Source organism: Penicillium hispanicum, assembly GCF_028827665.1.
Source record: "Penicillium hispanicum strain IBT 35686 chromosome Unknown utg000001l_segment0_segment0, whole genome shotgun sequence".
Lineage (NCBI taxonomy): Eukaryota > Fungi > Ascomycota > Eurotiomycetes > Eurotiales > Aspergillaceae > Penicillium > Penicillium hispanicum.
Window position 1 is genome coordinate 2219782 of NW_026623193.1, and position 13606 is coordinate 2233387.

General features: G+C 55.2%; 4 protein-coding genes across 4 annotated transcripts; 3 read left to right on the plus strand and 1 right to left on the minus strand.

Moving 5' to 3' along the window:
- Positions 1 to 537: 537 nt before the first annotated feature.
- Positions 538 to 1755, plus strand: N7459_000856 (uncharacterized protein; the record flags this gene model as incomplete). Its single annotated transcript, XM_056940041.1, has 1 exon — positions 538 to 1755. One exon carries the CDS (start codon positions 538 to 540, stop codon positions 1753 to 1755), a length of 1218 nt encoding a protein of 405 aa, XP_056804321.1.
- Positions 1756 to 3732: 1977 nt separating this feature from the next.
- N7459_000857 (uncharacterized protein) lies at positions 3733 to 5875 on the plus strand (the record flags this gene model as incomplete). The annotated part of the gene is made up of 9 exons (XM_056940042.1): positions 3733 to 3877; positions 3942 to 3994; positions 4054 to 4326; positions 4380 to 4457; positions 4508 to 4903; positions 4954 to 5009; positions 5060 to 5349; positions 5405 to 5490; positions 5546 to 5875. 9 exons carry the CDS (start codon positions 3733 to 3735, stop codon positions 5873 to 5875), a joined length of 1707 nt encoding a protein of 568 aa, XP_056804322.1.
- A 569-nt stretch (positions 5876 to 6444) lies between these two features.
- On the plus strand, positions 6445 to 6894 carry N7459_000858 (uncharacterized protein; the record flags this gene model as incomplete). Its single annotated transcript, XM_056940043.1, has 1 exon — positions 6445 to 6894. The coding sequence occupies one exon, from the start codon at positions 6445 to 6447 to the stop codon at positions 6892 to 6894; it is 450 nt and encodes a 149-aa protein (XP_056804323.1).
- Positions 6895 to 11469: 4575 nt separating this feature from the next.
- Positions 11470 to 13422, minus strand: N7459_000859 (S53 family peptidase; the record flags this gene model as incomplete). The annotated part of the gene is made up of 3 exons (XM_056940044.1): positions 11470 to 12213; positions 12264 to 13234; positions 13314 to 13422. The coding sequence occupies 3 exons, from the start codon at positions 13420 to 13422 to the stop codon at positions 11470 to 11472; spliced, it is 1824 nt and encodes a 607-aa protein (XP_056804324.1).
- Positions 13423 to 13606: the final 184 nt, after the last annotated feature.

Consider the following 13606-nt stretch of genomic DNA (forward strand, 5'->3'; position numbering starts at 1 on the left):
TCCATGTCTCATCGCCGACATCTGGACAGACGATGCCCCCGTGGGCATTCAAGTACACAGATACTAGGCAGCGCCCCAGCCTAGCCTGTGTCTACAACCTCCCCGGCGTTTACGCAGTTCACTTTTATTACAAAATGGATTGTCTCGGCTCACTTTTCGACTTGATTATTGTCATCATCTTTGTACGATCAGCCGCGCTCTAGGTAACCATCCGCTGAAGCCTGTCTCTGGCACTATCCCGAAATCGACCGAAGCACCTCAGACCGGGTCGCTTCTGCCTTTGCCATACACGCATTTCACTCATCTGGGGCGTGTCTTGGGGAGCTATATAACCCATGAAGACCAATGCTGATCCCCGAGACTCCGACTCAGATACACAACCTCAACACCGACCTTTCAACTGAAAGAACATTCATCACAGACGATCTACTTCATCAAAGCGAGCGCTGCTGATAAATAGCAGTGGCCAGTACGTGCCATCTTCATCGACAATCCATCCCCATCTCCACTCTTGACCTCGCTGATCAAGAACCAGGAATGAAGATGAAGTGCTTCAACACCTTCTCCCCAATCCAGGACATAACCACCGATCCAGACGATCCTCCGTCTCCCAAAGACCGCACACAGGTCCACGCCACGCCCAACGAGACACACGCACCCGAGAAGAAGAAGATGATGATGGACACTGCCATCACCACCACGAGCAAGCCCAAAACCAAGAAGCGCGAGCCGAAGGCCCTGTCCAGCAAACCCGACCAGACCCAGCGCTACACCTCGCCCGCCCAGACTGAAGCAGAACACATCGCCGCGCTGCGCCTCATCGCCGACTCCGTCGCCCAGCAGCGCCAACTCGCCGCGAAGGCAATTCTCTCAGACCCGCTGTACTGGGCACTGATGCTGTACATCCTGCAGCGGCTGTACAAGGCGATCTACCTCGAACCGGTGGACTGGATCCCCATCCTGATTACGTGGAGCGGGTGCCAGATGGTCGGGATGACGGTGGTCAAGCTCTTGGTGCGCGGGTACCTGGACGCGGCAGAGCGGACAGGGTCGTGGGTGTGGCTGTACGGCGACGAGTGGCTTTTCGAGGGGGATGTGCATGGAAAGAAGAGCGGGAAGAAGGGGAAGAAGAAGGTGACAGGGAATGCGTTTGCAATTGCCAAAGCCAAGGCCCAGGCCAAAGCGAACGCAACTGCAACTGCGGATTCAAGTTCTGCGAATGGGGACGGAGCCTCGCAGAAGACTGTGAAGCGCGCAGACAATGACGAGGGCGCCACACCGACGACAATGACTGCGCTTGAGACACCTCCGCGACGACAGTCGATGGCGACCGTAGATGCGAACGCGACGAAGCTGAAACTCGCCCACCGGGACCGTGTGCTCGTCTCCCGCTTCGGCAACGAGGTTATCGGCGCAGTGGTCCTGCGCGTGCGCCGTGTGCCAGTTACCACCGGCAGCGCGGATTCATCCGACGCAATCCACGGCGCTGGAACGAAGCGATACCGACTGAAAGCATTCATCCGTGCGTGGACGGTCAAGCAGCGGTACCGCGGCCACGGCATCGGGGTGGAGATTCTGGAGTTTGCGGTGCGGTATGCCCGCGAGAATGGATGGGGGGACCCGGTTTTCGCGCATGATCATGCGCATTCGCTGCGTATTCTGCCTCGGATGTTTAACAACAAGATGGACTGGATGGATGCGCGGGCGCGGAAGAAGCTGGAGGATGTGGCGTGGGAGGTTGAGCTGGAGGGTTGAGGGTGTCTGGATGGGAGAGATGCTGGGTGATGGACTGGGTTCTTGTATTGAGAGGATTGCTTGCGAGGATACTGTGAGATTTCTGGTTATTATTGCGGATCAAAGTGTATTCTTAACGGCATAATTGCTGTTGCAGCCCAATGAGTATCATTACATGGATTCTCGAGATTCGGTCATGGGCAGCTATTGCGCTCGTCTCGATAACACCGAGTACAAGGCAAGCCGATTATCCATCATGGGGATGACAAATGGCTAAGTAGCTATGCGGTGTTTCTGCAAGACTAGTGCCGTTCTCCAGTCTGAGCAATCAAGACTTGTACATCTCGAAGCCATGAACCGGGACATCCAGATCGGGCCGCAAGAACAAAGTGTCATCAGCAGCTGTGCATATATCGTTAGTGAAATGCATACACCGCGCTTCAGGGGCCGGTATCGAGTCCCAATCTACTTAGTCCTTGCAGCATGCACAGGAAATTTCGTCCTTGTTCCTCGCCACGTCCCACGGCCAGTCCCCATTCCGTCCGAAACGAGCACGTATTAATTCTTACGGCCACAATCCCAGGCCGACCAATCCCCGACACGAAGCCGAGATACATCCCGATAGTCCCCGAATTTGGGGTATTGGTCCAGGACTCGGCTATACCCCAGACGGCTCTTGACCGCGACGTTTCCTTTGACCATATTCCGATGACGACAGAAGCATACCCAGTCACTGATGGCCTATAAATCCTGGATGCACTCGTCCCGGCTGACAAGATCCCACTCGAGGCCGATTCGCAGCGCCACACTACCGAGGGTGGCGGAGAGGAGTGAGTTAGTATGACGTCGGTCAGACCGGGGCCACTGAACAGGCTAAATGAGCTGCCTTCACCCGCAGCCCGAGACTGGAGAAACAGGCTTCCACATGGTGGTGTGGGGACGAGAGCCGTCTGTCTTAGACTGCAACAGATAGCCAATCCAGAATGGAAGACTTGGGGAGCCGACGCCCATCAAATCATAGGCTCTGCTCGGGTTTCCGCACCAACAGGACCGTCTGTGCGATTGTCACCCTGGTATCGCAGGGGATCATAGCTCGCAGGTCGCGTTGCAAGCGAGATCCCGATTCTGCGAGCCGGGTTGGTTGTCCGAGCGGCGCTAGATTTAGTTGGGTGATTCCAGCTGCTGGGCGGGTAAATCCAATCGCGGCGTAGAATGTGTAGTTTCTACTCTAGTCGAGCAGGAAGTGGATGGCGCGGGGTTTCCCCAGGGGGACCGAGTCTCCATCCGGAGCCGGTGGAGAAGCGGGTTCGGGCACCAATGAGCCGCCGCTGGGGCCGGGGTCGGATGGGGTATTCTGCGTTGCTAGCATCAAGCTAGTGATGCGGACTTGCAATCTCCTCCAGAAGGTCCAGCCCCAGGTCGACTACCAGGAACCGGGAGGATCCAGATGTCCGAGGTGTGCTGCGCAGAAAGTGTCGACAGTAGCGTCAACCCAACATGTATTCAACGCCAGGCACCACGAGATGTCGCCGCACCAAGACCACTCGGGGCCCTATTTATCCAGAGCCCGGGACAGCGTCTTGGCTCCCGCATCACCGCGCCGGGTAAATAGTTGTGCGCCGCACTTAGACACCGCGGCGCACGGCCTAGTCTCGTCCATGTCGAGCTGGCAGCCACCGGAAGCACGGCATGTGTCGGCAGTGGAGCAAAACGCGCCACGAAGCTTGGTGTATGGCCTGACGAGCGGAGGCCCCCTCTTCGGACTAGAACTGGCCCCCCATGGGGATGGGTAAAGAGCCGGGGAAATTTACCCAGTGCGCGCAGCCACAACTTGGTCGGGGAGTGCGGGTGAATAAATACAGCGCAGATCCCCGGCTTCGAGTGGCGTGCATGCACACAGCTCTTGCGTTGTGCTCTGATCGGCCTCTTCCCTGCACTTTCCAGACTTGTTGCTTCTGAATTGATTTCGGGCCCTCTTATTGTTCGTTGCGAGACATCATGGCGCCTGTTGTAGCTGGTGAGACGGCCGTCTCGGCCAAGCGTGCGGAGCTCGCTGGCAAAGGTGGGATCTGGGGGTTGATCAGCAACAAGAAGACCTCGGCCATTGGGCTTTTTGCGTCGCTGGGTGGTCTGGTGTATGGATGTGAGTTAGCACATTGCTTGCGTCCCATGGGTGGGCAGATCAAGATCTAATGGGATCAAAACAGACAACCAGGGAATGTTCGCGCAGGTTTTGACGATGAAATCCTTCCAGATGGCTGTACGCATCTCTTAATCTCTTCCATTGTGTCCCACCACTGATTAGAGTGCCTCGTCCAGACGCAAGGATATGCCGCGCAGTCGGGCATCCAACAGGGCATGCTGACCTCGATTCTCGAGCTGGGTGCGTGGGTGGGAACGTTGTTCAACGGATACCTCGCCGACGCGCTCGGTCGTCGCTTGACGGTGCTCGTGGCGGTGGTCGTGTTCTGTGTTGGAGTCATCGTGCAGGCGTGCACAGAGAACAAAGACTATGTCTTTGGTGGTCGGTTCGTGACGGGTTTGGGAGTTGGGAGTTTGAGTATGATTGTGCCACTGTACAACGCCGAGCTGGTGAGTTCTCTTCTACTCCACTCCACCAAATCTCCGAGCTGATCGAGCCACAGGCGCCACCCGAGATTCGTGGCTCGCTTGTCGCTGTGCAGCAGCTGGCCATCACTTTTGGCATCATGGTCAGCTTCTGGGTAAGTTTCATCTCTGTCTCTTGTCGAGCACAGAGAGCTCACCGATCTAGATTGGCTACGGCACCAACTATATCGGCGGCACTGGAGAGAGCCAGTCCAAGGCTGCGTGGTTGATCCCCATCTGCATTCAAATTCTCCCAGCAATCATTCTCGCCGCCGGTATGATGCTCTTCATGCCCCAGTCGCCGCGCCATCTGATGAACACCGGCCGCGAGGAGGAATGTCTACAGACGCTGGCCCGACTGCGTAGCACGTCTACCGACGACATTTTGGTCCGGATTGAGTACTTGGAAATCAAGAGTCTGCACATGTTCGAGGTCGAGACGGCCGCAGAGAAGTACCCGCATCTGCAGGACGGCTCGTTCTCCAGCCGCTTCAAGATCGGATTGAACGACTATCTTTCGCTGGTTACCAACAAATCTCTGTTCAGGCGAACGACTGTGGCTGTACGCTCTCCCCTATGGCGCAACGTGTAGTGCTTGCTAATAGTGAGCAGTGCATGATCATGGTCTTCCAGCAGTGGAACGGCATCAATGCCATCAACTACTACGCGTACGTTCTACCGTCTCGTATAGGGGCCACCCGAGTGCTGACCTTTGTAGTCCGTACATTTTCGAGGCCATGGATCTGCCCGGAAACACCACCACATTGCTGGCCACGGGTGTCGTTGGCATTGTCGAGTTTCTCTTTACCATTCCGGCGGTGCTCTGGGTGGATCAAATCGGTCGGAAGAAGATTCTCATCGCCGGCGCGGCCGGCATGGCAATCTGCCACTTCATTGTCGCCGGTATCATCGGTGGCTACGAGAATTCCTTTAACGAGAACCGGGCTGCAGGATGGACGGCGATTGTGTTTGTCTGGATTTTCGTCATCAACTTTGCCTACTCCTGGGGTGAGTCTCCTGTATCTGCTGATGTCGCTGCGCAGGCTGACTGTCCTTCTACTAGGCCCCGTCGCCTGGATTGTCACTTCGGAGGTCTTCCCGCTGAGCATGCGTGCGAAGGGTGTCAGTATTGGTGGTAGCAGCAACTGGGTAAATATGACATGACTCGTCCGACAGTCGCTCTGTCTAATTGATCTCATTCCAGCTGAACAACTTTGCGGTTGCGACTGCGACCTCCCCCTTCATCAGTACCTCCAAGCTCGGCACCTTTATTTTCTTCGGATGCATCACCGCCATCGCCATTTTGTACGTTGTCTTCTTGGTCCCCGAGACCAAGGGCCGCACACTGGAGGAGATGGACGAATTGTTTGGCACGACCGGCATGGCCGCCGCCGACGCCGAGCGCAAGCAGCGCATCGAGAGTGAGATCGGTCTTCTTGCTTTGGTCGGCGTGGAGACTGCGGAGACGGAAAAGAACTTTACACATAATACGGAGTATGTGGAGGCCATGACCGAGGCCAAGACTGCCGAGTAAAGCCGGGACGTGGTGGTGGTTGTGTTGATTGTCGGGCCGCGAAGCACTCGAGAGGGAAAGGAGCTATACGAGATACCCATGAATGCCACTACTGTATAGATCGTTGGCTATGCATGCATTCCTTGACGATTATGATTTCCAAGCTGCAGTCCCACCGGATCGCCATGCCCGGCAGATGTCAATAGCCATGCAAGGATCTTCGCAGGGCTTAGTCGGGCCATTGACTATGGACTATTGACTATTCCTGGTATACAGCAGAACTCATGCAATTGCGCCCATCCCGCAGGCCACCCATCACACCACGTCCATCTGATGCATCACCCCAGGGTTTCATCCGAGGAAAAGGGTTCTCTCCACTGCTATACATAGTACTGGCGCCAAGTGGATCCCCCCAGTCACAGCGAGTCGCAGCGCGGCGTCGGGCGCCATTGTCTTACCTGACCCTATAGCTGAATCCTTTTTATTCGACCTCCCCGGCCCGACACTCTGGTCTTTCTTCCCTCTCCAGACTCTCCCTCCTCGCACAATTACTCTCTGAAGCTTCACGCCTCCAATTCCAATCACCCGCAATGTCGACCACCACCACCTCCGCCGTCGCGACCTCCACCGCATGTGGAGCCAATGTTTACGAGCTCCCCATCAAGGATGCCGCCTGCGGCGCCGTCCTGAGCGGCAACATGTCCGATGTCTTCGACTCCTGCTGCAAGGGCGACAAGCCCGTCAAGTACAGCAGCGACTGCGGCATCTACTGTCTGGCCCAGGACCAGACCGTCGACGACCTCCAAAAGTGCCTGACCAGCAAGAGCAACAACTACCGCGACGTCTTCTGCAACGCCAACCTCAACGCCACGGCCACCGCCGCCGCGTCCACCACCAAGTCGACCTCCACCGGTACCTCGACCGGCACCTCCACGGCGAGCTCCACCAAGAACGCCGCGCCGAACCAACCCATCTCCAAGACCGGCCTCGGCCTGGTCGCGATGCTCTTCTGCTCTGCCCTGGCCGGCGTGGTCGCCTAAACCGCTACGGCGGGTACAAGTTGAGTGTGAGGGGACCAACCGGACGGACAGGAAATACGTGGGTGATGGTTGCTTGAGCGAGGCCTCTGCCCGGGGCGCATTCTGGTTCTGTTCGCAATCTTCATGACGCGCAACGAGACAACATTCTTTCATGTGTATAAGTACCACTTGAGCAATTGTAATTCGAATTTGGCTTCTGCTCTGTTTACCGAGGCAAGTACTCCGGATATCTCGATGCGCTACATCGTGGCCGACTCCGAGAACCCGCCGATCGCGAATCACCGGCCGTGGATCCCCCGGATCGTCGCGTTAGTGGCATTCTCTGCATCGCTCGGGCACTTCCCCGTCGTCATAACCGTAGACGAACGCATCCCGCTGCCACTGGCCAGAGAAGTATAAACATGTATCCTGCTGACTGGAGTCTTTGGACATCTGCACTTTGTATCAGCACGGTCTCGTCCATTCTTTGTCTACAGATTCTCGCGCCAATCGCCGTCCTCCAAGCTGTCGCACTGTGATCCCGGATCGACAATGGTGGCAAAGACGCTGCCCACGGGCTTCGTTGGCGTCATCTTACTCTGTAGTCTGGAATTCCGTGTCAGGGATTAATACTTGGATTCGCAGATGGAACACACAGCTTACTCTTGCTCGCGGAATGAGATGATTGCAGTCCAACGCCAAAGCTCTTTTAGCTCTGGACTGGAATGCCTGGGGCATCGACGTGTTACCCACGATTGTGGCTGGATGGTGTCAACTCAAACGGTCGACGGAGTTTTGACACGGAGAGTTTTTTTTTTCAAGCGAGTTTCCTGCTCTTGCGAAGAATGTCCATAACTCGAGCTTGCCTTTTGGTGTGCATGAGGATGTCGGTATTCGAGCTTCGCAGGTTGGTCTCGAACAAGCTGGTCATCTGATATTCGTGGGCTCTGATGTCTGATCGGTATATGCTTCATCTTGATGGATATATGACCGCTTTCGATCAAGATCACGCAGCCCATCTGCCGCATTATCTGCCGTGTGAATCATCGATGCCCTGAAATATCAGATCAGTTCTATATCCATCCATCTGCCAGTCTCACAGTTCATCAGATGGCAATCGCTAATCCGACGCAGCCGAGGGCTATCTCAACACCAACTGTGAATCCAGCACGTCACCGCGCTCCCGCTATGCGAGCATAACCGGGGATCTCGGTATACAGCACCGCCAAGTATCATTCCAAGCTTGAGAATGCGAGATCGAATTCCAGCCGTGGGCGTTTGCTCTCAGCAACACAGAGTACATAGGAACAAAGCCTTTCTAACATGGCAGGCATTCTTTGAATATTGAAACACGCCATGATGGAAGTTGGCCGCGTCCTATCAAGCCCAATTATCGAACCCGTTTCTCCTTGGGCAGTCTGCTCATCATCGGTGGTTCATGGAAGACGAGTCAATAGCGAGTCGTCGTGTCTATCCTGTTGAGTCAAGATGGGATTCTGTTTTACCAGGACGCCATCGGGAAGGGTGCCAGTCCTCAACGGCGGAGGAGTATCAAGCGTGGAGTGGTCCGTTTTCTGGTGGGCTAACGGCGATGATCTTGAACAGGGCTCAAAGTTGACACTAGACTTAGCAGATGTTAGTATCTAACACGTAGGATTCATAAGCGACATCCGGACTGGGGACTCTTGAGGATCTCAAGACAGCCTGAACAATGTTGCCGCGCATGGAATGCTTCTGATGCCTCATACGACGACAGGTGTATCTTCAAGTGGATAATTTCGGACTGAATGAGGTCAGTTGAAATCAACCAGCTGATGCTCTCGAGGCATTGATTCTTCATCACACGTCCCCAGAAATAGCACCTCGTTTACATCCATCCACGCCAACGCTACCAACACCAACCATATGCTATCCGCCTTTTCTCGCCCACCTCAGCGGACAGCAGCATAAACGCTCTTTCTCTGTCAATCGTCATTCGCAGGCCCTTGCAGCTTCTGCGGGAAGCCGAAGCACGTTCTCCTCCAGTCTTGCAAAGACCGCCGGGCCTACAAACGCCGTGATCTCCGAATCTTCCATCTCAACCGCATTTCCGTCGAGTGTTTGGTCATCCATGCATTACCTCCTCCCTTACCGGCAACGCCACCTGTACGAAATGAAGCGTTGGGGGCTCCGAGCCAGTCGGCACCAAGATGTGGCACATAAACCCCCCGAACACCGTCGGCTTCATCATTCCCACCCATGTGTCCTTCCCTACGAGTAGGAACGGCACTTCTACAATGTCTCCGCCTCGACGGTATCAACAATGTGGTTGCATTTGTCCGTTCCTCTAGCTACGGCTCGAATCTTGCCCAGCACTACAATCGCGATGAACGACGCCGCTCCTGTTCACCTCGAAGTTCCACTCTCCGATGTTCATGGCGAGCTCTACAGTCCAGGTTGAAGATGGTGATATTGCAATACTGGTGGATGCTTGGAAAGATGGCAATAATTGAGTTGTGGGAGGCAACGCTATAGACGAGGACATCTTGTAGACATACCTTGCAGACTTGGTACGGCTTCATCTCTCCAACTAGATCTGCAACTAGATACTCTCGAGGAGGAAACTGATATTCTATGCTCTCCCGCTGCTCGAGCTCTATATTGTAGGCCTAAATCCTCGCTTCCGGAGTATAGATCTTCCCGTTCATTCACGACTCTTCGCGTCCCAAAGACCGGCTCTGGTCACGCGCATCTTCTCGCGTCTTGTCGCGTCAGCCAATCAACAGCCGCTGGTGCCTACAGAGAGAACGTGACCTTATTCACGACAAAAAACGTGACCTTATTCACTACAGAGAACGTGACCTTATTCACGACAAGCACGCTAGCCCTAATCTGTCAGTAGAGCCGGCTCTTCCCGTATTTCCCGGGGTATAAATATCGCCTTTCACCCCCAGGTTTGGGCTTCTTCCTTCTCCACACACACTTCCTTCAACCCAATCTTGACAGGCCACCCGCCTCGGGTGACTTCATTCATGCCCTCCTTGGCCTTGGCTTCATGCCAAGGCCAAGTATCTCTTTGGGGGATGCAAAGACTCCTCATGGCTTCTGCCATGGCATCCCCCAAAGAGATACCCCACGCTACATGAGCTGGAGCTTGTGCTCCTTCGATCTTATGCTCGGTAGGTTTGACCTCCCTGCCTGGTTGACAGAACTGCTAACCAAGCCTTTTACCCCATCAGCTCGTCAACTCTCGACGACCTCGTTGCCAGCATCTTGTTTCACTCCAGCTTGCACAGAGCTAGTCATTATCAGTACACCCATCCTTCAAGAAAAAACCAACACAAAAAACAACCCCACAAGATGAAGGTGAGTTATACTCTTCGGTAACCCGGCTCAAGCTGTCAGTCCATGGTCGAGTCTTGCTGACTTGAACCCTAGGTTCCGTGATGAGCATGAGTGATGATTATGCAAGAATGCCATTGCAGGTGCTATCTACGAGTAAGGGAGCTCATCACGAACATCAATGAACTTGACTAACCGAGTTTACAGCTTTTTTCAGGAGATGGAAGTCCAACTTTTCTCATGATGCTTGTGCTTGTGCGGCTCCTCTGATGGTCAGAGCGGGTTCGCTATGGGCGTCATGGAAGACGCTTGTAGCAACATTACAAGCATCTTCCATGACGCATGTAGCAAACCCACTCTGACCATCAATCCTGTACATAAAGTGGGATAGCCTAACGGCTTCCGGTTTTTCTTTGATCTTTCCACCGTACTTGATCCCTTCCGTATTCGTATCCAAAAATCCATAGACCATATCCTTCTCCACCGACACGCTTCCTGCGCACAATAGGCTTTCGTCCGGCGCTGCGGTCAACGATACTTGGGATTCGTCTTGAGCCACAGTTTGCGTCTCGACTCGGGCGGCTGGATTGTTTTGGCTCGCTATTATTCTGTTCTTCGCCCGCTTCGTAGATTGGGACTCGGAGTTGGGCGATATGTCTATGAAATCTCGACACGAAACGTTTATAGATCTTGTAATGGATAAAAGCACCAAGATGTACCTACCCAACTCGATGCTCCGGTCCTTGTTGAGGCGTAGTTACCGCGGGATTGCGGGTATACTAATAGCCTCATACCCACGATATTGGATATTCAAATATTGCATTCGGGCAAGTATGGTCAAGCGGAGGATGCTCGTATGGCTGCGGAGTCTGGCTCAACGAAGTTCCAGCGTGGATATATACTTGTCTAGGAGAGCCCCAGCCGCAAGATTCTTGAAGAGTGCCTTTGATCTAGAATGCTAGACAGCTTTGGGCAGCTACGTCGGACTCGATAACGAATTGCAAGCCTCTACTCGCGACCTGGCAGTCCTTCCACTTATTCAGTCGTGCCGGCCACATACACCTCCCTACCCACGGAATCAACAGAGCAAAGTCCAATCATTATGCAATGCAATATCATTACAACTGAACCATAGCACGGAATCTATATGCACCAAACCCAGGATACAACGACTCAGCCACCCATCCACGCAGTGGACGGGTGGATAGAGAAACCTCCATAGCCCAAGAACCAAAACAAAATAACCCAGCCCTCATGCAAGACGTGACAACACATCTAGTCCGAGCTGGACACATTCACCGTCTTGGCCGACTTCAACATCTCCTCGAAATTGGGCGATCCGAGCCCAGACACAGGATCCCAGCCCTGCGTCGCATTCCAGCTCGCATACGGCACGACGGGACCGCCGTTCGAGGGCCCGCTGAAGCGCCCGTTGCCGTCGCAGCCGGTGCTGCCGCCGTTCGTGATGTCGTTCAGCGCTGCGCGGCCCGTCGAGTACAGCCACGGATTCAAGAAGCCCAGGGTCGAGTGGTTGTCCTTGACGCGGGCGTCGTTCAGAAGGGCGATGATGCCGGCAAAGGCAGGCGCGGAAGCGGACGTGCCATCGACCTTGGTGAGCTGCTGCTTCTCGTAGATGGCAAAGTTCTGGCCCTGGGCGGCGACGTCGGGGAAAGCGCGGCCCTTGGCGTTGAACAGGCCGGACCACTGGTCGCCGAGCTTGTGGAGGTAGTCGTTGACGGCGTCGTCTTGGTAGGCCGGGCGGTCCCAGAGGTCGGAGAAGCCGCCGGAGGAGAAGTAGACAGCGCGCTCGGGGGAGGTGCCGGTCGTGGCGCCGACGGAGGTCACCCATGGACAGGCGGCGGGGAACTGTGGGGGGAAGTGCGTGGTGTTCTTGCCGTCGTTGGTCTGGCAGGCGGCGCCGACGCCGGAGTCGCCTGAGGAGAAGATCACGGAGACGCCGCGGCTGCCGAGCTGCGCGTAGAGGTTGCATACGCTGCGGGCGTATTTCTCGGGGACGCTCTGCAGGAGTGTTAGGATTTGCGGTGGTCGGGGTGTGAACGCATCTTTACCTGCTCGTCCTCGCCGTACGAGGTGGAGATCACCTGCGGTAGATCCTCATCCTTCAACTTGACCACGTTCTGCAGGAAGTCCAGGTATGGCTCGTTGTTGTCGTTATCGGGGTCGGGCTGGTCCAGATCAGGCACCAGGGGAGCACGACCGCCAGTGCTGAATTCCGTGACAGGGACTGGAGAGCTTACGCCGAGGATATACTGCAGATCGAGGTTGGCTTCACTGCTATCTGCGGTAGAGGACTGGTCATCCAGGCCGTTGTGGTACTGAATAACACTGAAGTTTTGCCCGTCGGCCCAGGGAGCGATATTCTCCTCAAACAACTCAAGATCCGCGTACCGGGCGTACTGCTCTAGGTAGCTGGAAAAGGCAACCTTGTTGCCGTTTTTCCCATCAGCCTTGTAGTCTCCCACCTTGTACAGATCCTTGAGACACTGCGGAGTGATAGCGGTGTTGCAGTCGACGGAATCGGTTACAGCGGCCTTTGCGAATGCCTCATCCGCGGCGACGGCCTTGCTGTGGATCGTGGCGCGATTGGAGTGCAGTTGGCCAAAACGCGTGGTAGGCGTGATCAAGCTGACATGCGACACCAGTGAGTCCGGGATCGAGTATTCCAGCGTCCGGAGTCGCTCGACATGCTGGGCATCATTGTGATAGTACTGGAAATTGGCATCCAGGAGATCATTGGCGGTCTCCACGGTCGTGTAGAAGGTCATCCAGTCGGCGTCTCGCTGAATGTCTGTGATCCCAGCGTCCTCCAACCACTCGCGCACGGCGTCGACAGAGGCAACGCTCGGCTGCAACATGCGCTTCATTTCATCGTGAGTCCGGAAGTGCTGGCCATAGTTCGGGTGGTCCGGGGTCGACATCTCCATTAGGGCCTGTTCGAATCCAGCGACATTGCCCTGTGCCAGCGCAACCTGCAGCCTGATGGGCTGGTTTGCACCTGGGGTACGCGAATACTGCCATCCTGTGAAGAGATAATGCTATCGTCAGCCTTATTGATCCTCCAATCCTTCCGAGTCAACACCGCCAATAACTCCACATACCCTCAGGGACAGCAGCAAGCCGCTCGAAAACTTCAGCTGCAGTATACGACGCGAGCAGCGACACAGCCGCCAGCGACAGAGCGCCGCGGTTCAACAGAGATGCAATCATTGTATAAAGGAGTGAAGACGGGCCCCCCTTTCGAACGCCGCGACGGAGCTTTCGAGCAGAGACGAAAAGATTAAATACGCCAACCGATCGGAATGAGCGACACGAAAGAGGGGCAGCGCGCAGGCGGACTATTTATTATGGTTGCATTAAGGGTGGGAATGAACGATAGCCAGCAGGAATGTGG